The sequence below is a fragment of the Alnus glutinosa genome, chromosome 2 (assembly GCF_958979055.1).
Source record: "Alnus glutinosa chromosome 2, dhAlnGlut1.1, whole genome shotgun sequence".
In the NCBI taxonomy this organism is placed as follows: domain Eukaryota; kingdom Viridiplantae; phylum Streptophyta; class Magnoliopsida; order Fagales; family Betulaceae; genus Alnus; species Alnus glutinosa.
In genome coordinates, this window is record NC_084887.1 from 24701897 (window position 1) to 24720399 (window position 18503).

The 18503-nt window shown below is 36.0% G+C and overlaps 3 protein-coding genes across 3 annotated transcripts; 1 reads left to right on the top strand and 2 right to left on the bottom strand.

Annotated features, from left to right (window-relative positions):
* Nucleotides 1-2012: 2012 nt before the first annotated feature.
* LOC133861463 (pectinesterase inhibitor 4-like) lies at nucleotides 2013-3007 on the bottom strand. Its single transcript, XM_062297257.1, has one exon. It carries the CDS (start codon nucleotides 2819-2821, stop codon nucleotides 2207-2209), a length of 615 nt encoding a protein of 204 aa, XP_062153241.1. The 5' UTR covers nucleotides 2822-3007; the 3' UTR covers nucleotides 2013-2206.
* A 6258-nt stretch (nucleotides 3008-9265) lies between these two features.
* LOC133861895 (21 kDa protein-like) lies at nucleotides 9266-10097 on the top strand. Its single transcript, XM_062297716.1, has one exon. It carries the CDS (start codon nucleotides 9340-9342, stop codon nucleotides 9937-9939), a length of 600 nt encoding a protein of 199 aa, XP_062153700.1. The 5' UTR covers nucleotides 9266-9339; the 3' UTR covers nucleotides 9940-10097.
* A 1240-nt stretch (nucleotides 10098-11337) lies between these two features.
* LOC133861897 (uncharacterized) lies at nucleotides 11338-15134 on the bottom strand. The gene is made up of 6 exons (XM_062297717.1): nucleotides 14869-15134; nucleotides 14514-14569; nucleotides 13494-13614; nucleotides 13294-13400; nucleotides 11657-11726; nucleotides 11338-11564 (listed from the first exon to the last, which is right to left on the bottom strand). The coding sequence occupies exons 1-6, from the start codon at nucleotides 14948-14950 to the stop codon at nucleotides 11485-11487; spliced, it is 516 nt and encodes a 171-aa protein (XP_062153701.1). The 5' UTR covers nucleotides 14951-15134; the 3' UTR covers nucleotides 11338-11484.
* Between the last annotated feature and the right edge of the window lie 3369 nt (nucleotides 15135-18503).

The window sequence follows — 18503 nt, forward strand, 5'->3', positions numbered from 1 at the left end:
ATAATTATGCAAAAATGACGTGCACATGGTGGTTGCCCTAAGTTTTCAAATTTGCCTGATTTTCATATCAGGCGAGATGCTAACCGTTCTGTTTTAGCCAATCATAAAATTAAAAGTCAATGAAAACTTATTATAGCGTTCATCGTATTATATATGGGATAGGTGTTCATGCTTCATGCAAAACTCAAAATGAAGATGGGTATTGGCCAGTGTTATTATTAGAAACAGCATGAGTGAGGTCCTGGCCACGCTATCTAAGTTAAAAGATTACATAATTGTACCTGGTTTTGCAAAAGCCACGATGGTGTTGAGGGCAGCTAAATTCAGCAGTGAATTAGGTTTCTATATATAGAGTACTAGTTCTAAAAGGTGATGCTCTTCAAATAGTACTGCAAACACTTAAAAAAGATGGTCGAAATTGGAGTAAATATTATGGACATCTCATTGCATGAGGACACTCAAGGGATATTGATCATAGTGTGCAAAGGTAGTAGGTTCATCACGTTAGTCATAATTTATATGGTGCGACTCACTGGCTTGCTAAGGAAGTATTATACTTGAGTGAGGAGCAATGTTTTCTTGAGGAAATCCCTCATGTTTTGGATATTATCTCTGTTAAGCGTTGTACTTAATTTGGTTTTTTTATATATAAAATGTGCGTGATTACAATAATAAAAAAATAAATAAAAAAACTCTCAAAATTCAAGTTTTTAAACATGTCTTTCGATATTATGTTACATGTCAGGGTAAGGGTTAATTAACTTCTTTTCTGGTTTCACACCCCTCTTATACGTGCATGTTAACGGATGTTTGGTTAACTTTAGATGTTTTTTTGGTGATATATAGAATCATGTTTAGCTGTACGTACGTTTGCTTTCGTTTTGTTGATGTACGCATGGTTTTTTCTGTGGTGCTCTAGTGAGTTAATTGGCCAATGGAGTTGCCCTTTATTGTTTGTCTTTTTTGCTTTTGTTTTTATCGTTTTTTTTTTTTTTTTTTCATTTTTCTTTTTGTCTTGTGGCTAGCTTCTCCTGCAGGTGTACGTTCTTAGGGGCCGTGAGCCAGCTTCTTGTTTGTATTGTTTCCTTAGTTTTCTTCTTATATAATTTTTTATTCGTTAAAAAAAAAAATTCAAAACTATCAAAGTTCAAGAATTATAATATAACTTATTGACTTATTACTAAATTTTAAATTCCTTGGACAAATAAAAAAAAATTATAACACGATCAAAGTTCAAGAATTATAATACAACTTAATTAGCATATATAAAAATACATTTACGCAACTTTGAAGTTCAAATGTACAATATATTCATGGGACTTGATGCTCTTTTTTAGTATATAAATCATTAAGGTCATATTCTTATTTAGGTTTAGTTTGTTTCGGCGCAAAATGTTTTCTGAAAATATTTTTCTTATTTTTGAGTGTTTGGGTGTGGCATAAAATATTGGTCATCACACTAAGGAAAATAACTTTCATGAGCGCTTCTCATCTGCATAAACTATGTTTCGCTGCCCTCCCACTCTTCTAATGAGGCAATTGTGAGAGGGTCCCTTATATAGCATACCTACCTGAGCAGCTTTTGGGCCGCCTGAACACTTGCCAAGGCAAGTTAGCCCCACAAGGACCCTTTCTTAATTACCTTCCCAAATTGCAAACAATATGGGCATGTAATTATATTAGATCTCAATCTTACCTACAAATGTCTTATATTCTCACACACTCTTTTCCTTCAAAGCACATCTTCGTTGTCTCTCTTTCTTCCTCGCAACTCCTTAAATTAATATATTATCATTGTTAGTCAATATGTTTTATATTAATATTTTTATGTTGAGAATAAAAATTTGATATATATATATATATATTTCGTACAAGCTAAACGTCGAAAAATGTTTTTAGCAGAAATCATTTTTTTTTTTCTATTTCTGTTGAAAACATTTTCCAACAAATTAAAAGAACATTTTAAGGGCCTAAATCTTTCAATAATTTCTTTCTTAATGTAAACCAAATAATTTGTAAGAAAGTTATCTTTCATTTAATATTGAAACATTATTTTAACAATATTTGAAATATCATTTTTCTTTTGCACTAACTTTAGAACGATGTACATATTAATCTCTTGCTTCTTCATTGATCTCTGAGTCCGGGAGTCGGGACACCAGATAAACTTCCACCCGAGAAGGAAGAGTACAAGGGTTGCATTTAACTAGTACTTGAGGTTGTCGATGAGCGACAAAGCATTGCTAGTCAGAATGGCAATTTTCAAAATACTATTCCTGATCTTCTTCTTCACTGTCGCGCTTACCTTCTGGCCTTCATCAAACCCATCCATGCATGTATTCTCATCCGTTAAGGCGGCACTCACCCATGTTTTGATGTTGCTCATCTGGAATTCCTTATCCGAACCGTTTAAATGGCCCATGGCATGCAGAGATTGCTTAAGCTCGTCAATAGAGTCTTTGATGTTCGTGACGCAGTCCGTAATGAGCGCAGCTTCAAAACGAGTTAATTTCCTCAGTTTCAATAGCTTTGGGACTTCGGAGGATGCTTTGTTTGCGGCTTTTATGGTTACGGAGAGGGCGGTTTTGCAAAGCTTCCGAGAACTTCGTTCGATTTCAGAGGCGTAGGGGAAGAGGGAATTGTAGCAGAATTGTGGGTACGAGGTTGAATTGCATGCTGTTTTGACATATGTTCTGTAGGTTTGGCTAGAAGAAGTGGTGGCGGCTGTGGCTGTGTGAAGCGTTGAGACGAATAGAAGAGTGAGAAGAATATTGGTGAGAACCTGGTATGAAATTGGGCTTATAATAGTGTTGCCTGGCATCTCTCTCTCTCTTGCACTGATGGGTGTGGAGAAGATCGATCGATATCCCAAAATATATATAAGAGATTGTGGAGTGGGTATATTCTACACCAATTTAAAACCCTAAGCGACCAAACACACAAAAAAGTGATGATACTTGTAAAAGATTACACATAAAGAGGATGATATAATAACTAAAGTTTTATGAAAGACTAATATATATATATATATATATATATATGCAACTGTGGTGATCGACGTGGCAGTAAAAATCAGTAATTTTTATTTTCACATATGTTAATTTAAGGTTTGATTTTCATTACCACATACATTGTCAAATTATATGGTAGTCTACCTTTACAAGAAATTAAGTTAACGGCACACCAATAATATATAACAGATGCTTTACTATTTTTTTTTTTTCTAGGCAATAACAGATGTCTTACTAAGTTGACTACTATACCCCAGTCATCAATAAAATAATTTTGTGCCTTTTAGATATTCTTAAGAGATGGCTTTGAAATTAAAAGAACAGACGAGGTTGAAACATGTTTTGTACCTTCAAAGGCGGGAGAAGCCGTCCGTTAAATTAACTTACTGTTGGGTATCTACAAATAATTTTTTTAATTATCTTCAATTTATGTAAAATAATTTTTTTAACTATCTTCAACTTATGTAAAATAATTTTTTTGCTACAGTAATTCTCAATCCGTAGAGAATTACTGTAGCAAAATGTTGCTTATTCATCCAAATTTTTAACCTTTTCTCTCTCATCTCTGTCCATCACTGAACTTTCTCATGTGGACAACCATCTCTGGTGGTGGAGTTTTCGTCATTGCACGACACCTGGTAATGGCTGCAATCTGATAGGAAGGAATTCAGTGCCGTACCCCTATAGCAGGTGACACTTGGTAAAAGGCACACCCGGTTAGGGGACACATATTAGACGCCATGTTTGATACCACGTTCTAAACTAGGGTTAAGAAAACCATGACAAGGGTTAGAGAGTAAATAAGGGGCAATGAACGGGTGGAAATTAGGAAAAATGGGCTTGAAAACACGTGGTGGAAATCTGTCTAGGACTGTTTTATCGATGAGAAGGGACTGATCGAGCGGTATGAGTCAGCAAAATCTTACCATTCAGTCGATGGCCAAACCATTCGAATGGTTAGGTCAAAGTACCACGTGAGTTGCAGAGAAAAATAACTGATCAAACGGTAGGGCGCGAGCCACGTAGGATAAACTGAAGGTAAAAATGTAAAGTCAGTTTATGTGATTGACCTAAATTACAAATCACTCCCGTTGGTTTAAAGTGAATTCAGAGGATCTTTGAGTATGTCAAAAAAATAATTTAGTCTTTGGAGTCAAATTTCGTTAAAACATTTGACGGATTCTATTAAGTGCCACATCAGCGCCAATGAAATGATGACATGTGTCATTCTTAATAAAAAAAATATATAAATATATAAAATTGAAAAATTATTTTTTAAAAATATATATTAGTTTTTTTTTTTTTTTTTAGTTTTATATATATATATATTTTTTATTAAGAATGATGTGTGTCGCCATTTTATTGTAATGATGTAACACCTAACGGAATTTGTCAAATGTTTTAACAGAAATTGACTTGAGAAACTAAATTGTTTTTTTTTTTTTGCATACCCTAGGGACTTCTGAATTCATTTTGAAACAACAGGAAGCGGTTTGTACTTTAAGTCAATCACATGGACTGATTTTGTATTTTTTCCTAAATTGAAAACCCTAAAGATCGATTAATACAAGCACCAATTTTTCAGTGACAAATTGCATGAGATTTAAATAAGTACAAAAGTTGGAGACGTTGAGGAGTACTGTGATATATAAACACATTTTCATAGCCCTAGCGACAATTTGGTCGTCCAGAACCGCCAGAGAAAGAAAGAGAGATTGAGAGAGTGAAGAGGGAAGAGAGTGAGAAGGGAAATATGGTATTTTCTTAAGAATTATTTGGAGTTCAAGGCACCAAGAGAGATCATAACCTCTCGTCCTTGATCGGTTAGCTCGTTTCTAAAGCAATATTGCCGTTATGTTTTGGTTAGCTAGCATAATAGCATGCAAGAATGTGTGTTGATAAGGGTATGAAGATATATATATATATATATATATATATATATATATATATATAAGAAAAAGAAGAAGAAGAAGAAGAAGATAAGGGTATGAAGATGAAAAGGTTTTATTAAAATTAATGCTAGCTTTATATATAGTTCTAAACGAACTCGATATATGGAACAAAGTCTGAGTCTTAGGCCTCGTAAGTTGTAGTCCTAATCTGCTATATGGAGGGATCAGGGCATTATGACCAAGATTTCTTTTGTTTTTTAATAAGTACAACAGAAACAATACAAATTACAAATCAAGGAACCCTAAAGGAGAAAGAAATATCCATTCCAAAACAAGGAGGAATGGTTGCAGAATTAAAAGTAAAAGAAGGGGTGGAAATGCAGCTAGAGGTAAATCTAGTCGCAGTCCAATTTGCCATATTGTGAGTACAAAAATTTGCACTTCAGTTAATATTACTAGCTGTCCAGCTAGTAGTGGAAGAGATGGTAGCAAAAAATTCCGAAATAATTGATAAGATACGCCATTCCTGTGTGATCGTTGGATTATTGATGGCAAGATTGACTGTGAGAGAGTCACCTTCAAAAGTGACATGAGACAGCCATAATGACAAACAGAGTTGAGCAGCAAGTAAAGCTGCTTTTGCTTCTCCATACAACGGGGTGCAAGGTGGACTAATCCTTGAAATAGTTTGGATAATAGCTCCAGTTGAATCCCGACAAATAGCCGCTTGCACTGAAAAATTGCTTCTAATTGCCGTATTATAATTAATATTGATCTTAAAACAATGAGGTTCCGACTTTTTCCAAACCTGCCGTACAGGAGCAATTTTGTTTGTCCATGCTGAAAAGTGAATCCGAGATGTTTGATTGACAGCAGCAGATATAGACAAAGCATTAGGAATCCAACCATAATGATGAGCTTTGTAGCGAGAGCACCAGATGTGATCACAAGCAACTATAGCAAAAATTTGGAAAAGATGTAATTCTTCTGAAAAAATACCTATGGTCCCCAGATGTAGAATAATATTTAACCATTTAGAAATTGCAAAGATACGCAGAGCAGTAATGTCCATAGGCCAGAAAGAATTTCTCCATAAAACCCGTGCAATAGGGCAGGAGAAAAATAGATGAAGCAGTGAGTCTGTTGCCTGGGAACATAGAGAGCATGATGTATCCAACTTAGAGGAGCTGATGGATTTTGAAATACGATCATTTGTATGAACAATGTTTCAAACCATTTTTTAGAGAAAAAGCTTGAGTCTATGATTAAGCTTTAGTTTCCATAGGCCTTTCCAACTGACTGATAACACTGGTGAAACTGGAAGAGGCCTATTAGAAGTATATAAATAATGAGCCGTCTTGGTAGTGAAAACCTCAGAAGCAGAAGCTATCCATAGAAGAGCATTTGAAAGAACTCTAATTTTAATCTTTAAGAATTCTGTCATAGTAGAGGAATCAAAAGAAAGTTAGAAGTGATACATTCCAAGTCATAGTAATTAACAAGATTTATAAGGTCCGAAATTGCCAATGGATGCTCCATGCATGATCAGTCTTGAAACTCGCAGAATAAATTGAAAATTGGGCAAAGTAAGTATCCAAGGCGAAAACCAAATTTTCAAAGAACTTGAACCATGAGGAATATAACAAAAACCCGATTTAAGCAAATGAACAACAGATTTGATTCCAAGATTATAACTGATCGATTACAAGTAGCTCTTTTAATGGAACAAAAAATGCAATAAATCCAAGGGCAATATTATGACCAAGATTATAACTGGCTAACGGTCTAGTACTAGTTTCGGCATCATCTGTAATATTGAATATTTCATGAACTACGTACGTACAGATTGGTCCCATTAGTCAGTACTTATCACTTAATTAGGCCACTTTTAGTTGTGGATATGGATGTGATCGACTGCGTACGTACAGCAACTTGGCTGCTGTACGTGTCGTTTAGGCTTCAAAAACCAAACAATTAATAATGCATTTAAAATAAAGCAATGCATCTTCAATTCTCTTCTCTTCGATCTCCGTCGTTATCTTTTTTATTTTTTTTTCCATTTTTTTTGGTCTTGACTGGATTGGGGCCCGCCCGGCCTAAACCTTTAAAAAAATATCTTCGATCTGCATGTGATCGATCACTAAAACAAAAACTATCTTCTGGAGCCTCAAGCCCTTCCATGCAACGTATCTACACCCAAGATTTTTATTTTGCCATCCAATTTGGCCGGAAAGAAATTAAAACTCATGCAAGTTGGAGGCCCCACGTACGTACGCAATTCTTAATTACTTGGACCCCATGCCTCATAATTCATAAGTTGGATATATATATCCAAATTGGCCAAATTGGATCGATCGATGCTGACGTTTGATATACAGTAAGTTTCGTGCGTACATGTGAAACAAAAAATCCAGACATGTTTCGGATATATATACTCCAAGCAAGTATTTATGTCCAACGTTTGAAGTTCAACGTCGACACTCGTAAAGGCTCTTTGAGTTTTGGATAAACGAGTTAAACGATATCGATATATAATGAAGCCAAGTTGAGCAAATTGAGAGCCCACTTGCCCAACTCAGATATTTAGCATAAACATGCCGACATATATAATTATATCCCCCCTACTTTCGGTTAGGTGTGTATATATAATTATATATAGAGAGAGGGGGGCTCCCCCCTTTTCATACTAGTTAATTTACCATTAGCTCGTATTAGTGGCAAACATGAGGATTTTGATTTGTAGGAGGTGAGGTTAAACAATAGAGTTTTTATAAAAATTGATTAGAAATATTAAACAATATAATTAACAAAATAAATAAACAATTTAACAAAATTTAATTATCTTTTAAAACATATAAATGTAATTTATAATTTATTTTTTCACACCTAACATATATTAATTTTTCAGTTATTCTCAACGAGTTTTCATTTTTTGAACCAATCTGCTTGTTATTTAAACCAGGTTAAGTTGTATTAAAATGATGCCATAAAACAACCTTGTTATTGGAGATGATCGATTGTGCAACTATATATGCAAAATTGAGGGCAACAAATACGATCTGGCAAGGGCCTCAGGGGTGGTTTGTCCACCCAGACCGGCCACCCCCGTTGGCCCAAAGGGGTGGCTCAAGCTACCCCTTTGTTTTTTTAAAAAAAAAAAATTATTTTTTTTTTCTTGATTTTTAAATTTAAGTTATAGGTTTTTAAATTTTTTTATTTTTTTTAATGAGGTATATGACACGTGTCAAGTTTTGATGGGTTTGATGTGAATTTCCATTAGTTTTCTTGACGGCAGATAGACAGAGGTACTATTTGGGTATATGACCATAAGCGAGGTACCATACGTAATCAAAAGTGAAACCGAAGTGTCTTCAAGAGGTAGTTCAATCGGCTAGAAACCACGCATCATGAAGCGGAGGCCACTAGTTCGAATCATTCATTCCCCTCTTGTGTGGACATGTCAAAAAAAAAAAGTGAAACCAAAGTGAGAAAAAATAAAGTTGTTAAAACTTTAGAGAGGAACAAATTTTAACCCTAAAAGTAAAAAAATAATGACATTTGGAAAGAAAATTTCAATAATTTCATGGCCATTTTGACCGAGATGATGACCGGCCAGCAGTCTAGTCCAAGTTTGTAATTATCACAAGCCACATATATGGATCTGACTGCGTATGCTTACAATAACAACGTACAGCAACTTGGCCAAGGGCTCCTACCCTTTGGCGTCATCAGGCGCCCGGCCACAATCAATTTAACCTTCAAAGTTGAAAAAAATATCTTCTGTAATTACGAAAAAGAAAGAATATCTTCCATGCAATGAAATACTGTTTGGTGCTCCAGCATTTCAAGCATATATATATCTAGACCTAGAATTTCATTTGACATTCCATTTCGAAAGAATAACTTAGTTGGTGAGCAGCCCAATTTGTTTGGCCCTCGTTATAATGATCAATGAAAACTCGAAAGTGTTTGGTAAAATCGTAGTTTGACTTTTCAAATCACAATTTAAACTTTAAAAATACGTCATCTTGCCTACGATTTGTAAACAGACTATAGATCCGACCCAAATAGACCAAATTGGGATGCTGATATTTGATAGTAAGCAGTGCTGATATTAGATCCTAGCTAGCTAGGAATATCGAATTCTAACTTAACTGGTATAATTAAGCTTTTTGGATGGCGAATGTGCCCTCTGCCCATGTTCCTCTTTAAACCAAGTTGAGCAAATAACTGATAGAACCCAATGGTCCAACTGAGATATTTCGCATAAAGACGTGCCGTGCCTTATTTGGACTCCCCCACAAAATGAAGTCGGTTCCTTTACGTGTGTGTGTGTGTGTGTATATATATAGCCAAAACTTCCCTCCCACTTTCATCATCCCCAGTTCCCACCACCCCTCTACGTATACTTGAGCAAGAGAAAGAGAGAGACAGAAATGGAAGGTTTATTTTCTAAACTTTTGGTGACATCGCTTCTCATACTACTTGCCATTGGCTCCAATAAAAGCTCAAGCTTAGTCGCCATGGCTAACCCAACAAGCACCGAGTTTATTAGAACGTCTTGCAGATCAACAACCTATCCAAGACTCTGCTTTAGCTCTCTCTCTATCCATGCTAATTTGATCCGAACAAGCCCTCGGATTCTGGCCAGCACAGCCCTCTATGTGGCTCTTTCATCGGTAAACTCGACCTCTTCTGCGATGGTGAAGCTCTCAAAAAGTCCGGGAATGAGCCATAGAGTGATTGGCGCCATGAAGGACTGCGTTGAGGAGTTAGGCGATTCGGTGGAGGAGCTTCAGAGGTCTATAGGTGAGATGAGCAAACTGAGGAGCTCTAATTTTCAGTTGTTTATGAGTGACATACAAACTTGGGTTAGCGCTGCCTTGACGGATGAGAATACGTGCACTGATGGGTTTGCAGGGAATGCCATGAATGGGAAGGTGAAGACCATTGTTAGGGGCAAGATTGTGACCGTTGCACAATTGACTAGCAATTCCTTGGCTTTGATTAATCAATATGCCTCTCGTCATGGTTAATTAATTAGCTTCGTATTATATTAGTTATGCATTATTGAGAGAGAAAAAAAAAAAACAACTCAGTTATGCATTGTTGAGAAAAACAATATGCATTTTAGTTTGGTTTGAAAAAATATTACAATGTGATATAAAGATAAAAGTCGGTTTTGTTTCTTTAAGATTATTTTGTGTTTGGATTGTTTGTTAATATTTTTATTTTGAAAAGAAAAAATGAAAGGCAAAAACCAAAAATTTTAGCAAATAAAGTAAAGAGCGTAGATGCGTATGTGGCATTTGGTCTGCTACACCTATGTATGGAATTGGTTGATGTATTGCGGTAGTTGTGATTCGTGCTGCTACATAGAAGATTTGTGACTTTTTAATTAGGAAGGAGCTAAGCTCTAAAGACTATCAGTGCTGGAAAGTTGCATGTTTCAGGGCCCTTTTATCTTTGTGCACAAGTTGCAAATTCAGCAACTAAACAGCACCAGCAAAACAAACAAGAATCGAAGCAGGAACAAAACCACAATCCTCCCAACAAAGAAAAGAGCAAGGCAAGTCACACTTATCAAATAAAGAAAGCGAAATCTGGTGCAAGAAAGCCAAAGGAGAAACCAAAGGTTGCTAACCGGTCAAGCGTGTACCTACCTTTCACAACGAGCTAGAGAATAAAGGCATTACGGGGAACCATACCAGAGGACTAGACAACTCTATACCAAGTGAGATAAATTACCAGGCATTCTTTGTGTTATCAAAAATAACTATACCACCACCCAAAGAAAAATTATCAAGCACCCTGCTCCTCAAGTTGAGAATTTTGCGCCAAGTAATATCTTGTGTTACTTCGGTGAAGCCATGTGACATTACTCAAAGGGCTCCACCTTTATTGGCAGTCACGACCATGAATGTCCATTGGTCTATTACACCGGAATCTCAACAATCGAGCATGTGGACAAGGTAAGTCCTGATGGCTAGACGGCTACAACTGCATCTTTTTTCCAATAAGCATTCAGGCCAGAAGCAAAACTGGAATCAATCGAGGATAACTACAATGAAGAGGATTCAAGCTAGACAAGGTAGATGCTCCAACCCATCCACAGCATTAGGGGCTACGCTTGGCCCTTGGTCTAGGGACCTTACAACTTTAAGACCTAAGCTGAGAATTCAGAATTGTTCTTGAGCCAGGGAGAAACAAGTATAACCAGGCACATAAAACACATGCAGGATCACGTACACACGGATACACAAACACAAGGTTCTTTCTGTGCGAGAATTGATTATGCTTGTAACCTATCAAACCCCCTAAAAAACCTCCAAATTATCACATCAAGCAGGGCTTATGAGCGTGTCAACACCTTGATACCCAAAGATCATTACTTCTATTTAAGAAATGAAAAGGAAAAAAGAAAAACCTATATCTTCCACAGCTCAAATTGTCAGCAGGCTATTAACTAAAATTAAGGAATCAATCTTTCGTGAATATATATAATTTATGAAGCACTCAAAAAATAAAGAATTTCTTTTAGCAGTTGACATGGAAAGTGAGTTCTAGGCTACAAGAAGCAGTTAAGAGGCCCTTTTGGGAGGAGACATGTTACCAATAAGAGAAATTGTTGTGCCAATTGCAAATATCTGTATCACCAATCCTGTGAAAGTCAATGAAATGATTAAACCTCAATCCAAATGTAATATAACCAGCAATTAAAGATGTCATCAGCATAAAAGATACACAACTCACCAAATAGAATGCGTGCAATCTCCAGAAGTTCCAACTTTTTCGCTTCCCATTTCTTTAGATCTTGGATAACCTACTCGGTAATTAAATATAACAATCAGGCAATTTCAATAGGAATAACAATTGAAGTTCCAAGAGTATTAATTAGTTTCTAGAACACATAAATATGTTGCAAGTGGAGACTTCCATAAATGCCTGGACACACAAGAAAATTTTACCACGTGATAGAAATGACAAATCACAAGTTTGATTACATTCCTTACAAGTTACTAGAATCTTGGCAACATGCAACACATCTCATATATAGATAGTATTAATACGATCATTAAAGTCAACTTTAAACAAAAATTATTATTTTTTGATAAATAAATAAACTTCAAACAAAAATTATAACTACTGCCATTTAGACATACTAACAAACATCAAGCATAAAATTATAAGGGGCACATTTTAGACAAGCAACAAGCATCTGATATATGATAGGAAACAATCAGACATTCAACAACGTAAAAATTTCTACTGATTTATAATGATCAAATGTTTATCTAATTACAAATGTTCATTTAGTAACAGAATTCGAATACAGCATGGAGAAATGAACAATACTTCTTTATCTTTTAAATTATCCTACCAAATCAATTGCTCAAGACCTTTGGTCTCTACCCAGACCGCATGAGAAAAATGAGGTCACTTCTCATGAACTTGAAAATGATTCTAAATGGTGTTATATGTGTAAGACATGTGGAGAATTCATCGATCATTTGTTCCTGCATTATAAGGTTGCTATAGAGTTGTGGAGCGAGTTGTTGCAGATGTTTGGTGTTGTGTGGGTTATGCCTTGAACGATGAGTGAGTTGTTGGGAGAGTTGGAGGGAGCAAATGGGCAACCGTTTGCTTGTGCAAATTTGGCGAATGGCTCGTTTTAATTTGATATGGTGTCTATGGAAGGAACGAAATGCACGCAGTTTTGAACATTGTGAGACTAGTTTGCTCAATTTGAAGAGGTTGGTGCTACAAACCTTGTTTACGTAGAGAATGACATTGACTACTATGTTTGGTTATACTTTTCCTGATTTTTTAGATTCGTGTTCTTCTTTCTCTATGGATTAGGGGTATCCTATATACATTTTGTGTATTTTAGGTTGCACCCCTCTACGCTTTTTTGAAATATACATTCTTATAAAAAAAAAAAAAATGATTCTAATCTAGTTTTATTAGAACTAGGAGCCTTGGTTGGATCCTCATGAACAAAAAACAATAGCAGTTAGTTTGATAATGATCAAGTGAATTGATTCCTTGGCTTGAACCAAGGAATCCCTTAGACATGATCAAATGGATCTTGCTCTATCAGTTTCCAACAAGACTTGTAACTATATGATATGTATTACCAAATCCACTATGAACTTGGATATGTATGCAAGTGGCTATAGGACTTACTAACTTTTTTATATATTGCTCAAAGTTTTGACTTACTAACTTCATTCGATCATCAAAACTGCTTCGCAATTTTTTCCAAGTTTTTCTATCTTGTTTCTATAGCTTTGCTTTTTTTTTTTTTTTTAAATGTCCTTATTTATCTTCCTTGATTACATCTTAAAGTGCTCAATGGTAATGAACAGGGGGGGGAATAACCTTCTTACCTCTAACATAGAATTGCTCTGAGCAACACAGGCAATCCAGAAAAGTATCATGGCAGTAGATGCAACCATGTAGATTTTCAAGAAACTTGCTCGGCTACGTCTTCGACCTTTAACACAACAAGGACAAAGATCCAGTAATTGGAAACAGATGCATAAGTATGAAGTAACTTGAAAAAGATATATAGGATTTGGTCAGCCACCTAATTCCCCTATTATCAAAGAAACAAAACCAGCAGTAATAGCTGAAATAGCAAGTCTGTCTGGACCCTCCTTTGACGTTGACAGAACCGTGAATACAGCTCCAATTAATTGAATGGTAGCCTGTAGTAAACAGTGCAAATCCAATCACTTGAAAACACAAAGACAGCCACTTGAGATAAAATCTGTTGGATAAAAAATTACTTCATGAAGGAAAATGATAAAAGTAATCACATTCATATAGAACCATTACACTGCTACTGTATTTTGTAATATCTAAGACTTAAAAGGACCATAACATCCCAATTGAAATAACCCAAAAATCTCACCAAGCTAATATGCAGGTTTTAAATGTTTCAATACCTATACCACTCGAACCAGTCTGGTCTATAGTCCAAGTCAAATTTAACTAGCCACCAGCAATAACTTAGCCCACCTTGGTGATACTGTTCAACTTGCCATAGACCACATACTTTCTTATCTTATGTAGCGGTTTCTACGGTATAAATCTTATTACAAATCCATCTGTTGACCAAGTTCAGACCTAAATCTGATTTCACTAAAGCAACCACCTTTTCTAGTCGATGAGAAATGGTAAATGACGTGCTGGACTGCATCAAGAAAAAAAAAAGTTTATAATAGAGTTTCTAAATTATGCAGGTAACGAACTAAGGTACAGGAGTTCTACTTACAAAACAACTCACATTCAGACAGACGAAGCCCACAACACATAATAATAATAAATAAAAAAAGGTCCAGAAAGCTGTGCTTTTGCATCTACAAATTAATAAAGCAGCTACACAAACACAATCAAAAGAAAAATAAAGTACAAAGTTGTCCGAAAATTAATAGCCACTATCGACATGCAGCATACATAGCCCTTGATAGATATGGAAAAAAAAAAAATGAGTACATTGTCAATTATCAATTAATGTATACAACAAATTAGGACATTCTCAATTATCAAGTATCTACATGCATCATACATGGAGAGGGAGAGAGGGAGAGAGGGAGTAATGTACCTGAGTTAAAATCAGAGCGTAGAGACGAGACTTCCCTGAAGCTACCTTTTGATACCCTAAAATCCAAGAAAGAAAATTACTGCTTGTTCCCTTTCTTAGATAGAAAAGCTAGATGAAGAACCCTAACGCTCTGTTTGGTTGCAGAGAATGCGAAAGAAAGCACGAGAAAAATTCAAACTTTTCAATCTTGATATCATTTAGATCCAAAAAAAAACTAATACCCCGCGCTCAACTAACCGATTTCATATTATTTTCTTTCCCTTTGCTTTCTCGGGAACCAAGCAGAGAATAGAAACAGAAAATTCAAACGGAAGGAACAAAAAAAAAAAAAAAAAGGAGTAGTGACGAATCTTACGTGAATCGACGACCATACGATAGGAGAAATCTGAGCCGTCCGTCCCAGAAGGTCTCCCAGACGCTGATTTTCTTTGCTGCATCTTCTACTTCGATTTTCTGTTTGTGCTTTCAGATAGACGAAGTTCCTACGGTTCAAAGCTTTTGAAATGCAGGGGTTCAAAGTATAATTTTTCATAAAATGGTAGCAAAGAATTGGGTTTACAAATTGGGCCCATCGGGTTTTACAAAATAGGGTTTCTCCTAAAATTTTGGGAAGTATTTTGATTTTGGGGAAAAAAAATATAAAATCATCTTTGTGGCATACCTTATTTATAATAAGCTCACTGGGGGATCAAAATGTTCCGATACATCTATGGGACTGAGGAGTAATACTGGTAGGAAAACTTTTGTCTCTATATATCTTATTTTTTTTAAAGGTGGTGTGGCTTTTAAAATAATTATTGAATTTTAAATGAATTATTATTAAATTTTAAATTCAATGGCAATTTTAAAAGTCATATCACTTTTTAAGGGATAAGAGGAGAATATAAGTCTTCCTTCTAGCATTACTCATTTCCTGGGGTATGTATAAATAACAAATTACCCTCTGATTTCCATTAAAAAAAAAAAAAAAAAATCTTAACGGATTTTGTTCATGTGTCACGTCAAACCCAATAAAATCATGAAACGTGCCATTTATAATAGAAAATATATAAAGGATAATTGCATCATTGGTCATTGGGGTTGGTCTAAATTACATTTCACTTCCTGTGGTATAAAAAGTTTATGGAGAGTCGTTGTTGTAAACTATAATTACAAATATTCCCTAAACCCGTTTTCCATCCACTAAGTTAACAGATCCCGTTAGTCAAGCACGTCATACCTAATAGAAAATCGACACGTGTAATTTTTTAAAAATCATTTGAAGACATTTTTTTTGCTTTTCCACGTCGTTTTGGGGTTGGCCACGTAGGACACACATGGCAAGGAGTAATTCACGTCAGTTGGGTATAGTAATTATCTAGGGTTTAATTTTTTCCCAAGTTTTACCCCGATTTTTCTACATCTTCCGCCTCTCATCCATTCTCGCACACCTTCCTAGGTTCTTGAAACTCATCTTCTTCCTCAGCACATCACCTTCCTCAAGAATCACACCGTTCAGTCCACTCAACTCATCGTCTCCTCACGAGTGACGCCGGTCACCACCCATCTTCTTCCTCAGGAGTCACACCGATCACCACCCATCTTCTTCCCCACGAGTCACACCGATGACCACCCATCTTCTTCCTCACGAGTCATGCCAGTTACCACCCATCTCTTCCTCACGAGTCACACCGGTTACCACGTATTTCACCATTTGCCGAGATTTGACACTCTTAAATAGTCTACGAGCACCGCTGGAATCAAAGGTAAGGCACCTTCCTTCCTTCGCTTTTTTTTTCCAATCGTGTTGTTGAATATGAAACTTCTGACTAGCCTAATTAGATGGGTTGGAGATAAATAAGTTTATGATACCAGACAGAAATGGAGAGAGAAACAACTACACAAAATCACACTCAAAATGAAAGATAAACATTCACCACCCAAGAGATAACACCAAAGGGATACAGAATATCACCACCCAAAGGACAACCAGGGATACAGAACTTTATAAACTCGCTACTCTAAGGATCACACCAAAGAGATACAGAGATACAAGAAGAACACTCTTCTCACAAGCCAAAAGCTGATGTTTAAAATAAAACGCTAATCTTCCCTACACTTGCACACACAAGTATTATATAAGCTTAGAACAACCCTCTAAGCATAGGATACGCATCTAAGGTAGTTAAGCAAGTAATAATAACATAGAACAATCATCAATTCGTGTAGCAAACAAGGGGACAAACAGCCACATTAATGCATATTCCCGAGAAGCTTGACCACCCCACTTAAAACGGTCATAACGTTCGGCATGCAACTCCAAATGGATTGAAACCTTTTTGTTGGAAAGATAAGATTTTGAACTTCAAATTAGACCTGGGAATGTCTTGGAATTGATGGATAATTGGATGGCCACAAGGGTTTTTAGAACTCTCTAGACTACATCAGGATTTCTTCAATTTGGGCATTTACATTCTGTTGAGCTTGTAGATTTAATTGGGCTAAAGCATGGGCCTTTGTTAAATCATCCTTGTTGGGTATTCCCATGTCAGCTGGCCTGCATCATTCTCACCGGGTTGGAGAGAATTCGTCTTCGAATTCCGATGATTCTTGCCCCGATCCTTCAAATGCCCCCTTTCTCTTCAAAAGCAAAGCAATGTAACACCCCACAAAAAATAATTCTTCACTGATCACCACAAGACTGCGATGATCAATTTGAAAACTTTTTGTTCTAGATTCAAAGAACTCTTGCTTCACACAATTGTCACACATCTTCTCTCGGCCCGTTTATGAGCCATTAATATCTTCCAAAAAGGATCAACGATCTCTTCACTTTTAAACACGAAATTCTTCTCCACATAAAAATCATCGAAAGCATTAACATCAAAAGAATTTGATAAAATATTTGCTACCCCAAGGAAATCAACTTTGTTAACATCTAAATTAAAGACTTCACTTTTAGGGATTTCATCAAGCACGTGATGTGTAGAACTCTTACCAACAAAATTTTCAATATTATCTAAGAGATTTACCTTTTTCAACGGTTCATCTTTCTTAGAATAAATATTGTAGATTAGTAGAGAGACTCAATCTACTATAGATTCTTTCTCTTGATCAAATGACAAAGAACCTCCCACTAGATCGTCATCATTGATATCAATATCATAGGTTGGTGGAGAATCCCAATCGACGAATCCTTGTGAAGGATCTTCCACATCTCCATGTTCAACATCATCATGAACATCTCCATGTTCAATGGCTTCATAATGTTCTAAACGTTCTTGGAGCTGCTGTATTTGTATTCTCAAGTCGTCCATTTCGATATCTCGCGGGACTTTTTCTTGAGCTATAGGGGTTGGTTAGCATGAGCACAACGTCCACAAATAGCCATAGAAATCAAGACTTTGGGCACCTTAGCTTTGATACCAATTTGATACCTGACAGAAATGGAGATGGAAACAACCACACAAAATCACACTCAAAATGAAAGATAAACGTTCACCGCCCAAGAGATAACACCAAAGGGATACAGAATATCTCCACCCAAAGGACAACCAGGGATACAAAACTTTATAAACTCGCTGCTCTAAGGATTACACCAAAGAGATACAGAGATACAAGGAGAACACTCTTCTCACAAGCCAAAGGCTGATGTTTAAAATAAAACTCTAATCTTCCCTACAATTGCACACAGGTATTATATAAGCTTAAAACTACCCTCTGAGCATAGGATAAGCATTTAAGGTAGTTAAACAAGTAGTAATGGCAGAAAATCATCAACTAGTGCAGCAGACAAGGGGACAAACAGCCACCTTAATGCATATTCCCAAGAAGCCTGACCACTCCACTTAAAATGGTCATAACGTTCGACATGCAACTCCAAATGGATTGAAACGACCTTTTTCGTTGGAAAGATAAGATTCTGAACTTCAAATTAGACCTAGGAATGTCTTGGAAATAATGGATAATTGGATGGCCACAAGGGTTTTTAAAACTCTCTAAACTGCATTA

What these genes read in the sequence shown, in the direction of transcription:
- LOC133861897 (XM_062297717.1), bottom strand. Translation starts at nt 14,950, where the DNA reads ATGCAGCAAAGAAAATCAGCGTCTGGGAGACCTTCTGGGACGGACGGC. An exon ending in TCGTATGGTCGTCGATTCAC is followed by an intron (nt 14,570 to 14,868) that starts GTAAGATTCGTC and finishes CTTGGATTTTAG; the next exon opens with GGTATCAAAAGGTAGCTTCA. An exon ending in GATTGCACGCATTCTATTTG is followed by an intron (nt 11,565 to 11,656) that starts GTGAGTTGTGTA and finishes TGACTTTCACAG; the next exon opens with GATTGGTGATACAGATATTT.
- LOC133861463 (XM_062297257.1), bottom strand. Translation starts at nt 2,821, where the DNA reads ATGCCAGGCAACACTATTATAAGCCCAATTTCATACCAGGTTCTCACC.
- LOC133861895 (XM_062297716.1), top strand. Translation starts at nt 9,340, where the DNA reads ATGGAAGGTTTATTTTCTAAACTTTTGGTGACATCGCTTCTCATACTA.